The sequence below is a fragment of the Podarcis gaigeae genome (genome assembly GCF_964106915.1).
Source record: "Podarcis gaigeae genome assembly, chromosome: 11".
NCBI lineage: Eukaryota > Metazoa > Chordata > Lepidosauria > Squamata > Lacertidae > Podarcis > Podarcis gaigeae.
The window spans coordinates 3,981,012-3,995,607 of record NC_139687.1 but is presented as its reverse complement, the minus strand read 5'-3'; the positions used below and the strand labels follow the sequence as shown (position 1 = coordinate 3,995,607).

Below are 14,596 nucleotides of genomic sequence, written 5' to 3'. Positions count from 1 at the left end.
AGAAGGGAAGGGCATACACAGTTCAAAACTGACACTCCCAGAACACTAGCTATACTTAGGCTAAAGTGAAAACTGCAGTCACTGTCCTCGTTAAATTAATAGTGACTTATATACATAGCCAAGAAATCTGTAGAAAATGCATTATTTATTTGAAAATTACCCCTAGCCCAATGGCTTAGCAGCAAATAAGTTTCATTGCTAGCACCTCCATTTTCCTTGCCTTGTGAGAAACAGAGCTCACTGAAATTACATGCTGATTTTAAACATTACATTACATGTACCTTGGAAGTAATGAGTTCTTATCCAATTTAAACAAGCTATTTCAGGCTTGTAACATATTCGCTAATCAACTTATTTCCTATCATTTGTTGTTTGGATGCCCAAATTGTATTAACTCCTACCACGTTATGACTGTAAATAGGAGCCATAAGAGCTCTGTAGGCATTAAAATCCCTCACTTGAGTAGCATCATATGGCAGAGAGGGATGACCAAGCTCCAGTTCTGTCACCCTGTGCAAGCTGCAGAGCAAACTTTTGAAATGGGGAGCCTGCTGTACTCATGAAGACTCCCTACATGATCTAGAGCCCTGATCTTCCAAGGTACAAAATCATGCAGGGACTGCCATGAGGCTTCCCATTTAAAAGAAATGTCCTCTAACTGGTAGCCCATCCATTCCCACTCATTGTCACACCTGTGAGAGACTGTAATTCCTGAAGTCATACTTTTTAAAACAGGTGCAAGATAGCGGAAGAATGATCTAACCCTTCCAGAGTCATGTCACTGAAGCTGTATCATGTTAATAAATAATGATAATTTGGCGAAGTAATGTGTTATTTCATTTACTGGGATGCATCCATAACCTTTTTAATCATTGCAGATAAAGGGCCTGTAATTAAGAGAAAAGGAAAAGCCATGCTTCTTATTTTACCAAAATTCAGCACCTGATCTGTACACTGCAACCATAGAGAGGAAGCTTTGTGCATGAAATGACACTAAATAGAAGAGTAAACAGTATGAAGAGTAATGTGCAAATTCCAGATCAGGTAGAAATAATGACTAAAGGTGGTCTATAGACAGTTAAAAATGAGGTGGCCCAAAACATGTCAACATCAGAAAATTATCAAGACTAAGAAAAACTCCAGTCAAACATTGTGCCATTCACATACATCGTCAGACAGCAGTTTTACACCATCTACTCTGCACAATTTATCTTTCTCCTATATGTAGCTTACAGCTCATCTTTATGAAGGTGTTGATTTCAAGAGCCTCAAAGTTCTTGGCAGCTAGGATGATATTCTCTAAGAGATTGTCAATGGATTGGATTGTAGTTTCCTCTGAAAGTCAGTAGTTTTCTGCAAGTAACTTGGGAGGATTGGTGCCCTAAGGTCCATATAACGAGGCACCCCAAATGTAATAGTAGGTGTTATCATCAACATTGCTTAGTTAAATGATCACAGCAATTATTTGGCATACATTTAGGCCTTCTCACTGGCTCCTCCCAGAATCTGGCACTCCCTCTCTAGAGAAGTTAGACTGGTCTTCTTGTCCTTCCGCCAGCAGGTGAAGACATTACTGTTCCAACAGGTTTTTTGGAACTGACTGCTTTGTACTGAAAGAGCTAGTCCTGTGCTGTTTTTATTTTAATTATTTGTATATTATATGTCTGGAAAGATAGAAACAGATAGCTATAGAGATAGATATATGTAGTTGTAACTCTTGTCAAAGTTTGATTGTTTTTATTTATTGTTTTTATCTGTAAGCTGCCTTGAGGTCTCTGCTAGGGAAAAAGGCAGAGTATAAATAAATTAACAACAACAATTTCTGTCCACCAACCATGTATCCACATGCCTGCAAACTTCAGGTTAACACTTCAAGAATCTGAAGAAATAGACTGTACTCCATGAAAGCTTATGCTGTAATAAATTTGCTAGTCTTCAAGGTGCCACAGGGCTTTTAATTATTTCTGCTACAAGAGAAATTGTCTAATGGATGTAAAATGCCTATTCAAGCTAAAAAGGATGGCAACAAAACTGCATGCATACCCTCCTTTGTCTATCTTCATGACAGACACACGACTGATCCAGGCAATTTTTTTAAAGTAACTGAACAGCTGGAAAGATTAAGTGCATTCAAAATACTTACTGCATAAATCACAAAACTTGATAATAGCAACATACCTGTGGTCTCCCTGACAACAGAAGATATGGCACTAAAGAATTTGACCAATGGTCTGCTGATTGCTAATGAGTGAACAAACCACTGTTTGTTTGGAAGAAGAAATCTGACATCTTGTCACTTATATAGACATGTTAACCTCCACTGCTGGTCTGGAATTAGTGACACATCGGTGCAAAACAAATGCTACACAGCAAGATGCATCTGTTTCAAAAACAATTTGATATGGCTATGATGGCATCAGCTGTTCCATGTTGTTTAACTATTTCCTTATACAGTGGTACCTCCGGTTACGAACTTATTTGGTTCCAGAGGTCCATTCATAACTGGAAACCAGTCGTAACATGAGGTGCGCTTTTGCTAATGGTGCCTCCCGCTGCGTGCGCGCCGCCAGAGCATAACTTCCGCTCGCATCCCAGGGCAAAGTCTGCGACAAGGAGACCTACTTCCGGGTTAGTGGAGTGTGTAACTTGAAGCATTCGCAAGGGGGGGTGGTACGTAGCATGAGGTACCATTGTACTACTTATACAAGATGCTTATTATATAAATCTTGTACCTTCTTATAATTGAGCATGTCTGTACACAACCCTTATTTCTGTTGTGCATTTGCATCAACAGGCTATTTATAGCATTTTTCCATCTTCAAAGGCTGTGTCTTCTAGTACAGTCACAACTTTGTAGGCATCAATCAAATTTAGATGTCATGGGTCAGATTCAACTAATGTATCCCATTAGCAGAAGCACAGCTTAAGGGTTTCCCCAGCACTATATATAGGGCTTCACTCCACTCCCGCTCCACTCAGAATTGGCTCTGGAAGCTTTAGGAGAACCCCCAGAACAGCACACAGTGGGAGGACAGGGATTATTCTGTTTAGCAAGCCAAATGATCACCTTAGCACAATGCTGAATTGCTCACCTTGCCTGGTAAGGACACTAAGATCAGCAAATGGAACCCAATTAGTTTTACCGTGGCCTAATGATTATCAGCTTGCAATGGTGGGGAAGAAAGCTTTTTCTACTGTTGGCACTGGTTTTATAGAACCAATTTTATAGAACCGAGTGAAATATAGTTCGTATAGAACCTGATGAAATACAAGAGGCCCCGATCTGTATTGGCATTGTACTTTAGAAGATACACCTATTTACACAGCCATTCCCTTAAACCAGGAGACTCTGGTTGGGAGTTAACTGCTGTACTGTTTAAAAGGGATTGTTTCATTGCATATTTTAATTACCGTATTTTTTGCACCATAACACTCACTTTTTTCCTCCTAAAAAGTAAGGGGAAATGTCTGTGTGTGTTATGGAGGGAATGCCTACGGGTGGCATGCCTACAGATTTTCCTCCTCTAAAAACTACGTGCGTGTTATGGTCGGGTGCGTGTTATAGAGCGAAAAATACGGTAATTATGTTTATCTTTCAATGTTTTGAGACAGGGAATTTCATTAATGCAAGCAGTTTCTGGGTTCTGGGGGCAATACTGTGCCTAAGATTTCAGATTAAAACTGCCACTGATGGAAGGAAAGGAGGACCTTTTTCCACCTCCCCACTTCCAGCCACTCTTTGAAGATTGGAGAAGGGACCCTCATAAGAATATTGGGGGAGCAGGCAGGGGAAGTATGGCTTTGTTTTTTGCAGTCTTCAGATGAGGACTAGACCATGTGAAAAATGAACACAAGATTTTAGCTGCAGTTCACTCATTTTCAGCTTTGTATTCTTGTTATAAAAAAGCATGCCTAGACACTCCATTGTGGTGCCCATAACCAGTGCTATTTTTTCTTTAAAAATGTTTAGGGGTACTCTGATTTTCCTACTCCTATTGAAATACTGCCCCTCAATGAGGCCAAACTTAGATTTACAAAATGCTTAGAGGTATGCGTACCCCTGCGTACCCCCCAGAAAAAAGCACTGCCCATAACCTAGGTTTAAGGTGCTATTTAGCTCCTAGCTTTCATATCTCAGCTTCTAACACTGTGTGGTGGGATTGTTTTTATACTTTTAAACTACATAGAAGCTCAGTTTGGCATTCAGCTGTAAATAAAGTAACAAACAAACAAACAAACAAACAACAACAAACTTGCAACAACTGAACTTTCCAGATACTTGCCTGTATCTGTACGGCAGTATCTTAATCTGGATGTAACCAAGGCATGCAAAAGATATGCCTTCGACATCTAGAATACAGTGGTGCCTCGCAAGACGAAATTAATCCGTTCCGCGAGTCTCTTCGTCTTGCGGTTTTTTCGTCTTGCGAAGCACAGCTATTAGCGGCTTAGCGGCTATTAACGGCTTAGCGGCTATTAACGGTTTAGCGGCTTTAAGAAAAAGGAAAAAACTCGCAAGAACTCGCAAGGCGTTTCGTCTTGCGAAGCAAGCCCATAGGGAAATTCGTCTAGCGAAGCGACGCAAAAACCCTTTCGTCTTGCGCGTTTTTCGTTTTGCGAGGCATTCGTCTTGCGGGGCACCACTGTAGGTTAAACACTTATTCTTTGATGGGCCATTCACTGAATCAACAAAACCTCCATCTCGTATGGAGTATGTCTCAGCTTGTTTACCCACAATCAGTCCGTCATTGACCTCTAACATAAATTACATTAAAAACCCTTCTAAAATATTTTTAAGTGGCCACAAAACCAGCCAGTCTGGTTGCACCTTAACTCCTTCCAAAATTTAATGGTTTTAAGAAGTCATATGTAAAACATCTAACCTACAGGAAGCACTTTATGCTTGATTTTTGGTAATTTACAATTATGTGAGGGGGGAAACGGCTGTTAAATTTAAGCAGGGGTAAATAAAAATGGATTAAGCCAAAGCAGTCAATATCAGGGCAGATCATACCCAATGAGTGAATGGATTCCGACCAATGCAAATAAACTTTATGCTTGCCTTTTGGTAATTTAAAATTACCAGTATGCAATACAACAGACAGGATAAGAAAAACAAAACAATAGCTACTGAAAATTTGAAATGCGAGTAACAGAAGTGTTTATAGTTGCAGGTAGGTAGCCGTGTTGGTCTGCCGTAGTCGAAACAAAATATAAAAAATCCTTCCAGTAGCACCTTAGAGACCAATGAAGTTTGTTATTGGTATGAGCTATTGTGTGCATGCATACTTCTTCAGATACGTTCAGAAGTGTTTATGGAAAGCTTGTATTGCAACAAAATGTGATTTGCCACACAGCAACTGATTTGCATTTAGAAAGGTTGTCAATATGCAACTGCAATATGCAATATGCTATTTATATTACATTCTGAACACACATTTATACGGGAAGCATTCCAAGCTAAGACTTACCTTATAAAACAATTTCGTAGATGCATCCTGTATACATGGATTCCAGTTTTGATCTGAAGTCTAGAAGACAAACAGACAAAAAGTTATTATGAAAGAAGCACTACAAAATTATCTCTTGAATTCTACTTTTAGTATAAACACATTTTTAAAAATTACATGGCTAATACTGTACAAAGATCAACTGAGCTTGAAAAATTTCCCTACAATAAAGCACAATATTAAATTTTTGAGAAAATGTACTTCCCCCTCCCTGGCCACCTAACAGGCTAGTAGGCTTATCAGTTGCATCACATCACACTGAACTTTGTGATGTGAACACTGCTGTGATGCATAGCTGTCAACTTTTCCCTTTACTTGCGAGGAATCCTATTCGGAATTAGGGAATTTCCCTTAAAAAAGGGAAAACGTTGACAGCTATGGGCACTGCAGGGGGTTGGATTAGATGAACTCTGTGGTTCCTTCCAACACTGCAATTCTATGATTCTATGAACAGAGTTTGGTCCAGTTCTTGATGAAGTATTCCGCTCTCCCCTCCTGCACTACCAAAGATGAGTTTGCAAAGCTTCCACTTTTGATAAGCCACAGCTTATCATGTCACCCAAGCTGACAAACTGTGATAAGCATTCATTATGGTTAGATAAAAACAAGTCAGCTTCAAAAACCATGGTTTGAAATTGGCTTATTTTAGACTAACCATAGTTAATGCGAATTACATTTCATCAGTCGGTGGCACAGCAAGCTATGGTTAACTGAAAGTGGAAGCAAAACCTTCCAAACTTGTCCTCCTGACTGTATGGGGGTGGCATAAGAGTCAAAAAGAAAGCAATGCTCATTCACATCTTGCTAAACCATAGTTGAGTGCAGAGGTGGGAAACCTTAGGCCAGGAACTGAATGTCGCCCTCCAGTCTCCTTTAGCTCACCCTTGGGACTCTCTCCATGCCAGAGCCTTACTGGGACTGCTTTGCACCTTCCATGAATGTTTTTGTAAGGTAGGAATTTGTCCTCAATCTCCTGCCCGGCTATCATATAGAGACAACTATGTAACTGTGCATGGAACAAGTCTAGTGTACAAAGGTAAAATTTACAATAGCTGTTTCACCCTCTTCTGCCTCTTGCCCCATCTATTTTAGCAGAATGTGGCCAGCAGGTATCTCAGTCTCCGTTTGGCTACTGCTATCTGTGAAATCCCTGGTGAGTAGCACCACAGTTCTTACAAGCCCACTCCATTATGATATCTTTTCAAAAAAGCATTCTATGATTGCCCCAAAGCTATAAAAATGTATTTCCTAAGGGGAACTACCAAAACCCAAAATATTTGTATTAACAGTGGGTTTTACCATTTGTTATAACATTGCATTTTCTGAAGAATTTAAATTGCAAATTTAATCATTATTGCATGTTCAAAAAAAAATCTACCTTTGAGTGTAGAAAATGATTAAAAAAATAAAAATAGGGTTATGCAGCAGTGGTTGAAAGTTATGTACCTGTAAACTAAGATTTTGAAGGGAGACACCAAATGACAACGGAATATCTTTATTTGTAATCTGAAAATAAACAAAAAAGGTTATTCACCAAAACAGACACGATTTGCAACTTGGATAAGATAACGTTAAGATTTGTGACTACTTATCTAATAAAACAAAACAGATTTCCAAGGGCACAAGGCAAAGATGCCCACTATGACCTCTATTGTTTGTTTTAGTACTGAAGTACTAGCAGGAAGAATAAGAGCAAATGCAAATATAAAACATGTGAGACTAGAATGTCAAACATACAAATTGAAGGCATTTGCAGATGATGTAGTTCTTACATTAGAGGAACCAGGGAGTAGTATACCCAAAGTGATTGAAGAAATAAATAATTTTGATAAAGTAGCAGGATGTAAGATAAATAAATTGAAAACTAAGATGTTAGTTAAAAACATGGATGTGTAGGCAAAAAAGGATTTAGAATCATTGAGTGGGTGGAAAATGAATAAAAAGGTGAAGTATTTAGGATTATGGCTAACAACTAAAACCCCCAATATATTTAAAGATAATTATGTTAAAATATGGAAAGAAGTTTTTTTAAGACCTGGAAATATAGGGGAGAATGAAATTATCTATGTTGGGAAGGATTTCAGCCACAAAATGAACATTTTACCTAAGATATTGTTTTTATTTCAAACCGCTCCAATAATTAACAATACAGACTGCTTTAAAGAATGGCGGAAGGATATTTCTAGATTTATCTGGCAAGGGAAGAAACCCAGAATAAAATATAAAATATTAATAGATGCTAGAAAAGAGGGGGCTTCACATTGGCATATTTTCATTTATATTATGAAGCAGCATGTTTGTGTTGGTTAAAAGAGCGGATAATGTTGGAAAACACTCAGTTATTGGATCTGGAAGGTTATGGTATAAATTTTGGGTGGAATGCATGTTTGCGATATGGTAAAGGTAAATTCATTTTTAAAAAAGAATGTCATTAGGAAAAATATACAGAGAATTTGGGAGAAGTATAAAAACCTGCTAGAGAGAAAAACACCCTTATGGCTATCTCCAATTGATGAAATGTCACAATAAAACCTTAACCTGGGAAGGAGATGGACAACATATAAGGAACTTTTGGGCTTTATGGAGCAAGAAGTCAAATTGAAGAAGTTTGAAGGTACTGGTACCCAGGTGACAGACTGGTTACAATAACATCAATTAAATGAAATGCTCAAAGCTGGTAAAAAATGTGGTTTCATTGATCAGAATTCACATTTTGCGAAGTATCTGATAGAAAACAGTGATAAATTAATATCTAAGATGTATAAATTACTCTTGGAATGGGAAACAAAGGATGAAATGGTAAAATCAGCAATGATCTGTTGGGTGAGAGATGTGGATCACAGCCAGTAAATTAAAAGGGAAATTACATGAAAATGATCTGTAGATGGTACCTGACACCAAGTAAATTAGCAAAAAAAAATTCAGAGCCAAATAAATGTTGGAAATGTAAAGATAAAGAAGGAATGAGACCACCACTGCAAGAATGTTAAGCTTTCATTGACTACAGGATGCTACATTGGCTGGAAAAGACAAACATGGAGTCCTCGGGACATTTGTCCTTGCAAATGAAGATCCAAGATTGTGGTCTGGTTTTTCATCTAGGTATCCTTACAATCCCTTTTGCAAAAAAGATTCCTAAAATGTGTGTTTTGGGCCTGATCCACTTGCCACAGACAGCAAGGCTGTTGTTTATAGTTCATTTTCCAGTTCCATCCACAAACTGGCTCATAATATGATGACAGGGCCTTATCTATTTTGATTTGGGAACAGTGCCTAGCAAAAATAATAGATTAATAGAGCAGCTTCATGCTTTTTCTCCTCCAAATATCCCAAAGCATAAAAAATTAACATACTGTTTTGACCTCTCCCGGAGAGTTCCAAACTGCAATCATGCACAGTCACATGCAGAAAGCTAACAGTCATTCCCTGCAGCAGTGCGATGTTCAGTTTCTTTGTAGGCTTGCAAGTTTGATAACAAATTATCTGTAACCACATCTTGAATTATTTATAGATATTGCATACACAAATACTTACATCATCCTCATAGCGAATATGGATGTTAGAAATTTTCAGCTGAAGATTTTTGATGACCTGAGTAATTAGTTTTTCTATGAAAGTGTCTTGCTTCTCTTCTGGTTTATCTAAATTGAAGTACAACTAATGAATACCTAGTATGATTAAGCATAAGGAGTGGCATCCAGTGTTAGTGATACTAAGAGTACCCATTGAAATCAATACACATTGGTCTACTTTGAGTATGGCTAACATTGGATATTCTCTACAGAGACTTAACCAATGTTGACTGATTATTAAAGTGATGTACTTAAATTCCATATATTTTAACCAGAGACCTAATAGGAGTAATATTAGGACATTAAATTGCAGATGTGATTTGGGCTCTTCTTGTTCTGTTGGGTGCCTCCTTATGTTTTAAGGCAGGAATAAATAATTCCGTGCCTGTCATATACAACAAGAACAACAACAACACCCCGCCCTTCTGCAACTCCTCTCAAGGGAGTTATAGAACAAAATGTTTGAAGGTGTAACATTGGTTACCTTTGTTCTACCCCTTCCAATTATACAGGGTGAGTCTTTTAAAAGAAGCCCCTTGGAACATGTGTACTCTGTATCTACGGGGGCCTCTTTTAAAGGACTCACCCTGTAGAAACACACTGCTGAATAGCTCACCCAGTGAAAAGCAATTGCAATTCACAGTAATGACTATGCACATGTTAAAACTGCTTAAGAAAGCAAATGTAGTAGAGCTGGATCTAGAATATTTAGGTTGCTGCCCTTTTAGGAATAAAAAGCATACTTTCCCCACTACCTCCCACATTTGAGCCAGAGTGGTCATAGCATGACAAAGGTGCCAGATAGTGTCTATACTACTGAACTGTTTAAGAGCATCCAGGTACTCAACCTCTACCTTCTCAGCATGGCATACCACAAAACCTACATAGAATTTGATGAATGCAGAAGGAGAAATATGCCCATCAAATTGACAGGTTCCATGGGTCATTCCATGTCAAGTTATCCACGGACTTTCACCTTACCATTTTACATTACTTTCATTTTCACTTTCCTAAAAGTAGTATAAGAGAAGGTCCCAGATCTCTGTTTTTAATTTTTTATCTCATACCATTTTGAGTTATGAGAGTTGGAATTTTTTTCAAAATGACAATTTTGGCCGTGCCGGACTACACAAAAACCTTAAACGCTCAGCCCAGAACTGAGATATTTCCAAACTAAATATACCAATTTCTTCAGAACTTCATGGGCTTTAATATGACATGGCACATGAAGAACTTACTTTAAATTTCATATTAATTTACATAATTTAAAATTTTAGAAGGTGATTTAAAAAATCAATATAATTAAAAATCTCCCCAAAAATGTGTTGATTATTTCATATTTCTATGAGCTTCTTCAAAATTTCATCTTGGGATCTCAATGGGATCACATTAAGTGATATATCTACACACACACACACACACACACACACACACACAGAGTGGTACCTCCGGTTGCGGACGGGATCTGTTCTGGAGCTCTGGTCGGATCCCAAGGTTTCCGCAACCGGACAGACATGCGTGTGGCACGGTAGAGTGCTTCTGCACATGCGCGCGAGGCAAAACACTTCCAGGTTTGCCACTTTCGCAACCCAAAGTTTACGATACCCGAGGGTAACGTAAGTCAAGGTGCTACTGTATTTTACATTGTTGTTTAGGATAAAATATTTCCTGGAATAAAATGTAACAGAATATACAAGACTCCACACCATATTATCAATTACTTCAGGCATATCTTTAAAAAGATATTCAATTAAAAGGTATCTGAAAAGCTAGTCAGGCTAGTCCGGCAAGGCCAAAATTGTCATTTTAAAAAAAAATTAGAACTCTCATAACACAAAAACAGGATGAGATAAAATATTAATTTTTTAGATTTAAACTTAGTTCCAATTGTTCAACAAGTGTACACAATTTTAAGAAAATTCGACAAAATGAGGTAAATAAAATCATCAAAAATTGGACCATTTGATATTGAATGACCCCATCTTAGTATTACAAATAACTATTTGAGATCTTATTGTTACCTAAATAATTCACAAAATGGGAAACCAATCTACCATAATTCATAATGGTTTGTGCCTCTTAGAAAATTTAGCAAAGTGTAGCCAAACCATGGCACACTTATCTTTAGCAACAGCATGCACCACAATTAAAAAATAATGTTGGTTAACCAAAGACTCAGAATATGACTCTTCTAAAATAAATCACAGTTGAGTAATAAATAACCACAACATAAAATCAACTATTCACAAAACATCAGCTTCACCTTTCAATTTTACCAGAGAGTCTTTTTAAAAAAATTTCCCTCATCCCTCTGCACTTTCACTGAAAAGTAAATCTTATCACTCTCAGAGCACAATATTATACATCTCTGTTGAGAAGTTTGTCCCATCAATGGGACTTTCTTCCAGGTGAGTTGGTACAGAATTGCAGCTTTAGATGTTTGGCAGCTTCTACTCCCACAAATAAAAATTGGTATTTTCTTTTTCCTTACTTATGTCAGCGATCTTTTGCTTTGCATCTTCTATTCTTTGAAGTTCTCTCTGCTTTGCTTCTAGCTGTTGCTTTAGTTCTTTTTCTGCATCATATTTAATACCTGACAAAGTGGATGAATTAATACAGTACATCACATTTTTAAGATCACAATAAAGACAAGTTGTGATGAAACAGGCAAATAATTTATTAAACAAATCGAAGCTATAAGATTTAAGACATTTTCACACATTAGTGCTGAATCCAGTTTAATAGAATTTCTCAATCACAAAGTAATTTCAAAATTTCTATATTGTCTTATCCTGTGTTTGTGCTTTAGGGTCCACACTCTTAAGAGGAAACCTACCAAAAGCCACTGCATTCCTTTTCTTTCGAAAACAAAACATTCCATTTCATTTTTCATGAGGATTGTGACTTTGGAAAAGCTACTTAAAAGTCATTCCTGTGTCTGCATGCAATGGTAAAACAGGTTTGGGGAACCTGTGGCCTTCCGTACGTTGTTGTACTACAACCTCCTTCATTCCTTATCATTGGCCATGCTAGCTGGGGCTGATTTTAGAGTCCAACAATGGCTCAGTTTGCATATCATACTAAGGGCTTAGCCTGAACATGCTGGGTCCTGAGGAGATTGCAGCTGCTTTGCTCTTCACCACGCTTTTGAAGTAAAGCAGTTAAGATTAAACGTAACATGTTGCCTCATGATTAAGGCCTTTCTTGCTTAACCACAAGCTTTAGCCAAGGTTACTAAGCCATGGCTAAAGAGGAAAGATGCCCCTCCCTGCCAGCTACTCCTAGCTGCAAACCTATCCTAATGCTCTTAGTACACAGACACTGGCAGCTCCTATAATCAATGACCATCCCAGAGTGGATGGAAGAACCACTCCATAGAGCTGGACAGGGGTGGAACCTGCTCTTTAACGAACCATATAGCTAGGCATCGTAAGATAGCATTAGTAATGGACCCTAGACACTTGACAACACTGAACATTACCAGCCAAATTGTTGGCTGGTAACTTGGGAAGGCTGGCAGCATTTTCAACTCACTGGGGAATATTTGTTTTGTCAAAACGTGGTAATATCTGATATACAGATCATACTAAAACTATTGCATGAATAAAAACAAAAAGAAATCCAATCAAATAAACATGATTTTATCTTACAGAGTTACATAAAGAAACAAATCTACTTACTGGCTGTAGGCACAATAAGTAAGAAAACTTCATCTAAAACAGCTTCAACTGGTTGAGTATAAAGATTTTTCCATGGAATTTGCAAATTCAGTTGACCTATGAATACAAAGCAACATATACACTTACTGCAAATATTTGTATTATGTTTAATCATATGTAATTATTTTTATAAACAAAATTAACCCTGTTTCTGGTCACTTGTTAAGCCAATACAACATCTCCAAATGCATATTTAAACCAAGGAATATAACATCCTACTATTACAATGCTTTACACAATCAGGGCCTCACTACACATTAACACTAGCAACATAACTTGAAGTTGACTCTTTAAAAAAAAGAAAACAGCAAGGGCTGAGTGTTAACAGTCGCCTTAAGGCAGCTGTGGAAAACCTCTGATTCACAGACCAAACCTGGCTCACCAAGCTTCCCCAATTGGCCCACAGAGTCATTTTGGTCAAGTCACACCCACCTGACCTACACCTGTCATCATATAAGGGGTGTAGGGATACAGTACTAAAACAAAACGGGGAAATCACTTTGTAGGGCCCTGCTGTCTGTGAAGTGCTTTGATGTCCCTGACTACAGAAAAATCATCTGAGATCATTGATGATGTCATTTGACTGACAAGTGGGTGGCCCTACCCACATGTCAATTTTGGTCTGCAAGACAGGTCATTATAATGAACTGACTAGTGGAGAGAAAGAGATTCCCCATCCTTGCCTTAAGGAATCCTAAGGGTCAAGTCGTACAACCCAGATCTCATCTGTCATGTCACTAGCATGTCACACAGATGGTTCACATCACCCACTATTTTTATTCATCCTGTTTCACTCAGTAGACAGGATGGTGCTTCTGAATGCAAAGAAGTTGTGCAAATAAATGTTTGTCCTGTTCTAATGAAGTTCCTACAGGTTGCATCATTCCTTCCTTCACACTTCTATCGACACAAAGTCTGAATCACCATTTCATAGTCAGAAGTCTAAAAAGATTAATATTCATGTTCTAATTAGGTTTGTAAAAGATAAAAAGTCACAGTCTAAAGCTGCTTTAATCATACTGGAAACCAAACAGCTCTGATTTTTTTTAAAGTGAACATTATCTGATAGGATTCTCCAATAATAATAATAATAATAATACCCCACCCACTGTGGGCAGCTTCCACATGTACTGCAAGTTGCCCAAAAAGGTCAAATTATTCTGGAAGTAAGAAAATAGCTATTTTAAAATGAAATGTGCACTTTCTCATGTTTATGTATATATATACTTTTAGGTCCAAAGCTGTATTAATTGGGAAATTCGGGGTTCTTTATAACCTATCAATGAAAAGCAACATTTAATGAACAAAAATAACTGAATGCTTAACCTACAATGAAATTGTATGAAAATGGGACATTTAGTAGTCCACAACAAATAGAACTACACTGCATATTAAAATGCTATTCAATAATTATTTGTAGAGCTGACACCAAAATAAGGAAGTCTTACAATACAATCCTATCAATATTTAGATTTACATATTCTATCATGCTACAGAGCCTCACAAGTAGTTATAAGAACTCCAATATTAAGAAATGGTGCCTGGATTTCCTTTTTTCCTCCTCTGCCCTCCTCAGTTCTTCCTTGTATATTGCTGCCCAAGAGAAGGAACTGTATTTGTTGGTGTGTGTTTTTCTGTAACTCATTCTGGGTGCATTGTCAGTTTAAAAGCAGTATACAAATGCTTTAAACAAAATAAATAAATATTTACTCATAATTATTATTTTTTTTGCCAGGGGAAGGGGGACCTTAATGGCTTCGTGAGCCAAATCTTTATCTCCCCACCCCCACCCCAA

At 37.6% G+C, this 14,596-nt stretch overlaps 1 protein-coding gene across 2 annotated transcripts in view; it reads right to left on the bottom strand.

Annotated features, from left to right (window-relative positions):
• The window catches only part of VPS13A (vacuolar protein sorting 13 homolog A), a 144,695-nt gene that overhangs the window by 121,541 nt on the left and 8,558 nt on the right, over window positions 1–14,596 (bottom strand). For both annotated transcript variants that reach the window (XM_083701850.1, XM_083701851.1), the window contains exons 4-8: window positions 12,763–12,858; window positions 11,574–11,675; window positions 9,045–9,151; window positions 6,957–7,016; window positions 5,472–5,531 (exon numbers count right to left, since the gene is read on the bottom strand). In XM_083701850.1, the coding sequence (XP_083557976.1) occupies window positions 5,472–5,531; window positions 6,957–7,016; window positions 9,045–9,151; window positions 11,574–11,675; window positions 12,763–12,858 (425 nt within the window). The remainder of the gene's footprint in view (window positions 1–5,471; window positions 5,532–6,956; window positions 7,017–9,044; window positions 9,152–11,573; window positions 11,676–12,762; window positions 12,859–14,596) is intronic.